Below are 8,503 nucleotides of genomic sequence, written 5' to 3' on the forward strand. Positions count from 1 at the left end.
CTGTGTATTAAGCGTTTGACTTATGATTGTAATGGACGTGCTTGGGCTCTTTCAATCAGAACGTGAATACACATGCATCCGGGGGCAAGTCATGGACAAAAGCAGATTCAGAAGTCATGAGCCCCATCTGCAGTAAAGCCTCAGTCAACTTCAATTTCCAGTGCCTTGGGGCCTGCTTAAGTCCATAGAGGGATTTTTGCAGTTTGCAGACCTTCTGAGACTCCTCCTGTCTAGCAAATCCTTCAGGAATGTGCATAGAGACTTCCTCTTGAAGCTCTCCATTGAGAAAAGCATTGTGAACATCCATTTGATAGAGACACCAGTGCCTTAATGCTGCAAGTGCTATAATAGACCTCACAGTGACCATCTTGGCTACTGGGGAGAATGTTTGCGTGATCCAGACCCTCTTTTTTGACTGTATCCTTTTGCAACCAACCTGGCCTTATATCTTTGCACTTCACCTGATGCTCTATACTTTACTTTAAACATCCATTTGCATCCAATTGGCACTTTTCCTTGTGGCAAATCTATAGTTGTCCATGTGTGGTTGTCCTCTAAAGCTGCAATCTCAAGTTGCATAGCTTTTATCCACTTTGGATCAACAACAACCTCTTTGAAGGTTGTGGTTATGTCACAGATAAAAAGTTGTGAAAGCTTTCAGGAAATGAGGAGTCCGATGGTTATCGAACACATATGATGAAAGGGGATAAGCATAGATAGTGCCCTAGGACTTTGTCACATAATGTTTCAACCACAGTGGAGGTTTACTGTGTCTGAGTGATCTTCTGAGATTATGAGTCTCTGAAGCATCTGTGGAGTCATAGACTACTGGTGGTGGATCTGGTGCTTCAGAATTACCAGGAACACCAAGCAGGTCAGGTAGTTGTTCTTGAGCTTCTTCTGGAACTAGTATCTCCCCCTAGGATGAAGTTGTGGGATTTGGTGCTTCAATAGCAGCTTAAGTATGGTTTGTTGGAATAGAGAAGCTAGGATAAGGCTGAGATAATGTTGGGGACAGGAGGTCCAAGACCGGAAATAAAGGAGTGCTTGAGCTTCTCATGTCCTTGAATGGAAAGATGGCTTCATGAAATACTACATTCCTGCTTACAAAGAATGACTTAGAATGTAGATTATATAAAACATATCCCTTTTGTGTTGGTGAATATACCATGAGTACAGATGGTATTGCTCTGGAAGAGAACTTGTCATGTATATTATGACTGGTTGCATAGCTCAAATAACCAAACACTCTTAAATGATTCAAGGAAGGAGGGTGCAAGTAAAGCTTTTGAAAAGGCGATTTGTATTCAATGACTTTGGAAGGAAGCCTCTTGAGTAAGTACACAACAGTGTTGACATACTCTCCCCAAAACCTCAAAGGTATTGATGCTTGAAATCTGAGTGATCTGGCCACGTCTAAGATTGTCCTATGCCTTCTCTCAACAATATCATTTTGTTGAGGAATGTACACACAAGTACTCTGATGATCAATGCCTAGTTTCAGTAATAAACTTGTGAACTCAGTATTGAAAACTCACAACCATTGTCTGTTCTAAGTGTTTTCACTTGAGTAGAAAAAAAATTGTGTACTTTGGCAAAAACATTTCTCAGCACTATCAATGTGTCTGACTTGGAGTGAATCAGAAATATCCAAGTGTATCTTGTGAAGTCATCTACAATGGTCACAAAATATCTTTTTGCCATCATAGGTAGTACTCCATAGGGACCCCAAATGTCACAATGAATCAATTCAAGAGCAGATTTTGACACTGTATTACTCAATGAAAAATGCAGTCTTTTTTGTTTAGCAAGAGGACAAACAGTACAAGGATGATGCTCACCTTGTTCTGGATGTCTGAGTACATCATGCCTTTTTATTACATCAAGCGGTGCATGTCCTAACCTTCTATGCCAAAGTAAACTAGTAAGAGAAAAATGATTGCTAGCAGTACAACACTGTTATTTTCTGCACTTTTAATCCCTATCAATGCTGAACCTTGCTGTGCAAAATTCTTCGTCAGAACATATAGTCCACGATCCTCCTTACCAATCGCTTTCACCTGACCACTGCAAAGATCCTGGAAGATACAGAAGTCAGGAAAGAATAGGGCTGAACACTGTAGCTCCTTTGTCAGCTTAGACACAGACAATAGGTTGTATTTAAATTCTGGGATATACAGTACATTAGATATGTTTTGACCCTCAAATACAGAAGCTTTTCCTATATGAGATACATAAGCTACATCACCTGTTGGTAGATGGACTTTACTCCTTTCAAACATAAGTTTCTGCTTAAAAGTTTTTAACACTTCTAAGGTGGATTTCATATGGTCTGTTGCTCCTGTATCTACTATCCACTCTTTATTAATACATGAAGTGAATAAGGCTTTCATAGTACCTGCTACAGTTGCAGATTTCTCAGATGAACCTTCATTGCATCCCTTGCTTAGCAGTTGGATGATCTGTTGGTACTGTTCCTGCGTAAAGAATGAAGCTGATGGTTGTGCCATAGAGGTACCAACAGATATGGGAGCATTCCTTCCTTGTCGCTGTGGCTGGAGTGGAGGTGGTGGAGCAGGTTTGCTCACATAGTTTCCTGTTGTTGAGTTAGCATCAAAATTACAAGTATAGTTTGCATAACTACCTAAATTACTTCCTTTCCTTTTTGACTTAAAATCTGGTGGATAACCAATCAGCTTGAAGCAGTTTTCCTTTGTTTGGTCTTTGTAGTGGCAGTACTCACATTGCAGCTGATTCTTCTTAGACTCGAGATTGTCTCCAGTGTAGCCCGCTCCATTGTTACTATACAAAGTAGCTCCTTCTAAATGCTCAGAGGTTTGAACAATTTGAGTAAGATTAGCAATTCTCCTTTGACTCTCTTGATAAATAATCAAGGAATATGCCTTGTTTAAGGAGGGAGTTGGATGTATCATCATGATCTGATTTCTGGCTTGAGTGTATGTTTCATTTAATCCAGTCAAGAACTGAAGGAGCCTTTGATATTCAAAATGCTCTAAGTTTCTCTTAGACTCTGGACACGGGCACCCAGCGCATGGCATAATTGCATCAAACTCATCCCATAAGTCTCTGAGTTGGAGAAGTAATCAGCCACTGTCATAGTGCCTTGACTAAGTGAGTGAATTTCCTTATGAAGAAACTGCACCCTCGAGCAAGTCACCTTATCAAACCTCTCTCTCAAATCCTCCCAGACCTTATGTGCACTCGATGCATACAATACACTACTTAGTAAACCAGGTCTAGCAGCATTCATAATTCATGAAAGAACAACAACATTCACCTTTTCCCACAGATCATGTAGTTCAGATGCAAATCTAGACTTAGGATATCGACTATCTACAAACCCTAGCTTGCTTTTCCTTAGCAGACCAATGCGCATAGCACGACTCCACAATGCATAATTTTCAAATCCAACAAGTTGAAAAGAGATCAGAGAACTACCCGGTGTGTCGGTTGGCTGCACGTACAAGGGGTGATTGTGATCTATTGTAGGGAAGACACTTCCTCTAGTTGTAGCATTCACTGGATTTGAAGTTCCAGTAGCATTTGTAGAAGTAGTGCCATGAATTACATCTTCAATTGCCATCTCTAGCTGAATTAACGACTGACAAACAAAAAAAAATCAAGCCCTAGCTTCAATTAGAGTTCCCTCACGAGAATTCGCTAACTTAATTGAGTGAATCAGAGAAACTAACGAAGACAACTGACTTATTGAGTGCCAGTAATCAGTGTCACAGGCTCTGATACCATGATAACTTCCATGGAAATGGAGTTTTGATCACGCCCAACTCTAGTCCTAAAAAGTATAAGCGGTCGCTGCAAATATAATCGGGTCTAATAGTCCGGAGTAGAATCACACAGAGAACTAAGGTTTAGCTACAGCTATTTATTATCACCAAGAATACAAGCTCCAACAATTCCTAAGTTATAAATATTAAAATTCCTATTTTAAACTAATTTAACTAACACATTAAATGACCGAATTAAAAACTAAAGATACTAAGGGTTGGAGAGAAGATTAAGGAGGCCTAGAGTTATGATTTTCCCAATTGTCGGAATCCTTCCTGCCACGTCTCCTATAATTTTTCCTAAGTATTCTCTATTTATCATGAGTACTCGACTTATCGTAATTCTCTCTCGAGCAACTACAATAATGTACTAGTCATATTTTCTCTAATCACGCTAGCTCTCACTTTTTCACCTCTCACTATGATCACCTCAAAGCTTCGTTATATCTAATCCCGCTTTTAAGCCCGTCGTATTGATCTCTCATATACCTTGGGAGTGACGTTATTCAACAACAACCTAAATATGCACTCTTTCTCAAGCAATACATAATAAATAGGCACATTCAATTGAGAGCGCTTCAATTAACTAAAATAAGCACGTAGTTGAACAAGTGGAATAGGCACATTCAATTGAGAGCTCTTCAATTAACTAAAATAAGCACGTAGTTGAACAAGTGGGATGTGTAAAGGCAAAATTATATTAAAACGTAACAAGAATTCATCCTCCAAAAGGTTCCATCAAAACTCTAGATAATAGATTAGCTACTCATAATAGTATGTAAAACTACAATACTAAAAGTCATAACCAACAATGAAAACTAGGAAGAAGAAGGGGAAAAACTCGTGGTTGAATCTTCCTCCTTGCTCCTAACATGTTCTCGCCTCCTCGGGTTTTTTTTACCCTAATGTAGTGTCCCCCCTTCAAAAGGAAATTTTATGATGTATTTATATCAATTAGGGTTGATGTGGGGCATCCTTGATATCTCCTAATTCGAAAAGGACACGCTGAGTCGCGTGCTAGAGTTGGTGCAACGCGCGACTTCTAGCACGCTCCCAGCTATTTTTCTTCTTCCGTTTTCCTTTCGCGTGCCAGGTCCAGTGCCAACCTTCATACTTCGCTGTTTTTTTGTTCATTTCCTAGGCCATTTCACGCCTACCTTCATGCAATGCACCAATTGTGCCACGCTCCCAAGTCTTGCGTCTCTACTCTTTTTGCATTAAATCATCCAATTCTTGCCAACTTCCATCCAAATTTATTCCTACACACAATAAACATATAATGAGCATATTATATATTTATAAACATGTATTCTCCCGCAACTCACATAAGAAATTATATGCAAACATGCTAAATAAATGCATTTTTCATCAATTATCACTACCCCACACTTAAACTCTTGCTCGTCCTCGAGCAACTTAAAATTAAGCACATGGAAAGTAGCCCAATTCCAAAACAAACTTAAGCATCATAGCAATGACAATGGTTATATCAACGCTCAGAACCCAACATAAGGGCTATTGACATCTTTCCTCATTTTTAGACCAGTGCCAAGACTATTTAAAATATTTCTGTGACTCATCTAACATCTTAACCTCAAAAATTGACTCCGCTACATTCCATACTATAACTTGCTTCTTGTGCCAACTCAAAAACCAAGGACATTGCCAATCCTTTGCAAATCATGTGCCTTCACCAGCAAACCACAAAGAGAAATAGTCCACACACTCAACTATAAGTTCAAGTATAATCTAAGGACTCAAATATTGAAAAAGTTCACTCGCTCTCACAATAAAACTCCTATGCCTCACAAGTTCGTACGATAGGCTTGCCCGTAGTGTAAGACTTAACTAATTTAAGCTTGTAAAATCTAGGATCAAGTAGGACTTTATAGGTTGTAATGTAAACCAAGGGACGAGTAGGATATATGTAGAAAAATAGTGACTAACCCTCCTAAGCATTTTAGTACATCACACTTCACTTTTAAGCACATCTTCTTGTCATGACCAATTCAATGTCTTGCTGTGAACCACACACAATTAAGCCATTCTTCATTAAGCGCATCAAAATATAGATACTTACTAGCCAAAACAAATATATGGGAGGTGTCATTCATTCTTTTTTTTCACTCTCCTTAATTTGGTATTTGTGGCGAGCAAGGCTTTTAAATACAAGTGCACCTTGTCGGCCTTTCAATGGTTCCACTAGAAAGCTACCCAATCTCTTTCTTTACTCTTTGAGTGACTTAAGTGCCTTCGGAGGTAAAGGGTAAACAAGATACGATTTAGAAGAAAATAGAGGTTGGTTTGTAATGTTAGTGCCAAAGAAAATGATCTATAGGCTCCAAAGGGCTGACTACGGATAATGTAATCACTGGTAGGCAAATAGGCTCAAGGGACAATCAAAGAAATGCCTATATCATTTCCTCAACTCACAAGACTTAATCATTTCGCTTCGACTCACACACAGGGCAAGTTCTAGACTAACAAGGGATGACACAGAGTACAACTAAAATCTCACCTCACATAATGCACATGATTTACTCAGGACGGCTCAGACCCAACTCTCAAGCTAAAACAACTAGCACAGTCATCATATAATTCAAACACTAGGAAGTAACAATAGGAGTCAATAAACGAGTCCAAGCGTCAAAAGGAAGTCACACATATTGTCAAGGCGTATAGTCACAATAATCAAGAAGAAGATACTCAGCACAAATACTCCACCTCTAAGCCCCATCATAAAATATGTCAAAAAGCATAGATACTGAAGTTCTTCCTATTCCATTATCAATTGAAAAAAAAAATAAAAAAAATCTTTTTCTATTTTTCTTAAGACTTTAAACCCTCAAGAAAACTGTCTAGGAAGTCCATCAAAGGGAAAAGTCCAAAACCTTTTGAAAATTCTACCTACAAAAAAAAAACTACTACCCGGTTCAAAGAGTCATCCCTTGAGAAAGAACTGTGGCCATAAGAAAAATCAAGAGGGATTATTTCTACCTAATTATTATTTTCAACACACATAAAATAATACAACTAAAATATCATAGGAAATCACACAAACAGTCTCTTCACTACCCCACACTTGTCCTCGAGCAACTTAAAATTAAGCACATGGCAAGTAACCTAATTACAAAACAAACTCAAGCATCATAGCAATGATAATAGTTTGTATCAACGCTTAGAACCCAACATAAGGGCTATTGACATCTTTCCTCATTTTTAGACAAGTGCCAAGACTATTTATAATATTTATGTGACTCTTCCAACATCTTAACCTTAAAAATTGACTCCACTACATTCCATATTATAACTTGCTTCTTGTGCCAACTCAAAAACCAAGGACTTTGTCAATCCTTTGCAAATCATGTTCCCTCACCAGCAAACCACAGAGAGAAATAGTCCACACACTCAAATATAAGTTCAAGTATAATCTAAGGACTCAAATATTGAAAAAATCCACTCGGTCTCACAATAAAACTCATTATGCCTCACAAGTTCGTACCATAGGCTTGCCCGTAGTCAAGACTTGACTGCTTGAAAAATCTAGGATCAAGTAGGACTTTATAGGTTGTAATGTAGGCCAAGGGACGAGTAGGATAAATAGGAAAATAGTGACTAACCATCCTAATCACTTTAGTACATCACTTTTAAGAACATCTTCTTGTCATGACCAATTCAACGTCTTGCTGTGAGCCATACACAATTAAGCCATTCTTCATTAAGCACATCAAAATATAGATACTTACTAGCCCAAACAAAGATATGGGAGGTGTCATTCATTTTTTTTGTTCACTCTCCTTAATTTGGTATTTGTGGCGAGTAAGGCTTTTAAATACAAGTGCGCCTTGTCGGCCTTTCTATGATTCCACTAAAAAGCTATCCAATCTCTTTCTTCACTCTTTCATCGACTTAAGTGTTTTCGGAGGTAAAGGGTAAACAAGATACAATTTAGAACAAAAAAGAGGTTGGCTTGTAATGTTAGTGCCAAAGAAAAAGGTTTATAGGCTCAAAAGGGCTGACTACGGATAATGTTATCACTGGTAGGCAAATAGGCTCAAGGGTCAATCAAAGAAATGCCTATATCATTTCCTCAATAGATACTTCCATTATAAGTGGTAGTGAGAATTACGGTGACAGTTACTATTTATAGGGACCATTTGTGGTGGTCGAAAGTCGAAATAGTAGTTGTGGTGGTGAAAGTCGAAATAGTAGTGAAAATGAGGGTTCCAGTAGTACGAACTCGCACGAAGGGCAGTGATTTAACTATAAGAGAAAGTTCGTAATGATCTCGAGGTAACTCAAAAATNAAAAAGAAAAAGAAATCCTTTTGTATTTTTCTTTTGACTTTAAATCCTCAAGAAAACTGTCTAGGAAGTCCAGAAAAGTTCAAAACCTTTTGAAAATTCTACCTACAAAAAAAAAAAAAATACTACCCGGTTAAAAGAGTCATCCCTTGGAAAAGAACTGTGGCCATAAGAAAGGCCAAGAGGGATCATTTCTACCCAATTATTATTATTATTATTATTATTATTATTATTATTATTATTTATTATTTTCACACATAAAATAATACAACTAAAATAGCATAGTAAATCACACAAACAGTCTCTTCACTACCCCATATTTAAACTCTTGCTCGTCCTCGAGCAACTTAAAATTGAGCACATGGCAAGTAACCCAATTCCAAAACAAACTCA

General features: G+C 38.0%; 1 protein-coding gene across 1 annotated transcript; it reads right to left on the reverse strand.

Moving 5' to 3' along the window:
• Positions 1 to 372: 372 nt before the first annotated feature.
• LOC109206448 lies at positions 373 to 3,059 on the reverse strand. The gene is made up of 4 exons (XM_019369272.1): positions 1,904 to 3,059; positions 1,169 to 1,494; positions 769 to 919; positions 373 to 611 (listed from the first exon to the last, which is right to left on the reverse strand). The coding sequence occupies exons 1-4, from the start codon at positions 3,057 to 3,059 to the stop codon at positions 373 to 375; spliced, it is 1,872 nt and encodes a 623-aa protein (XP_019224817.1).
• Positions 3,060 to 8,503: the final 5,444 nt, after the last annotated feature.

This window comes from Nicotiana attenuata, unplaced genomic scaffold (genome assembly GCF_001879085.1).
Source record: "Nicotiana attenuata strain UT unplaced genomic scaffold, NIATTr2, whole genome shotgun sequence".
NCBI classification, from domain to species: Eukaryota; Viridiplantae; Streptophyta; class Magnoliopsida; order Solanales; family Solanaceae; genus Nicotiana; species Nicotiana attenuata.

What these genes read in the sequence shown, in the direction of transcription:
- LOC109206448 (XM_019369272.1), bottom strand. Translation starts at nt 3,059, where the DNA reads ATGCCATGCGCTGGGTGCCCGTGTCCAGAGTCTAAGAGAAACTTAGAG. An exon ending in AGTTTACTTTGGCATAGAAG is followed by an intron (nt 1,495 to 1,903) that starts GTTAGGACATGC and finishes TACTGAAACTAG; the next exon opens with GCATTGATCATCAGAGTACT. An exon ending in CAATACCATCTGTACTCATG is followed by an intron (nt 920 to 1,168) that starts GTATATTCACCA and finishes ACTTCATCCTAG; the next exon opens with GGGGAGATACTAGTTCCAGA.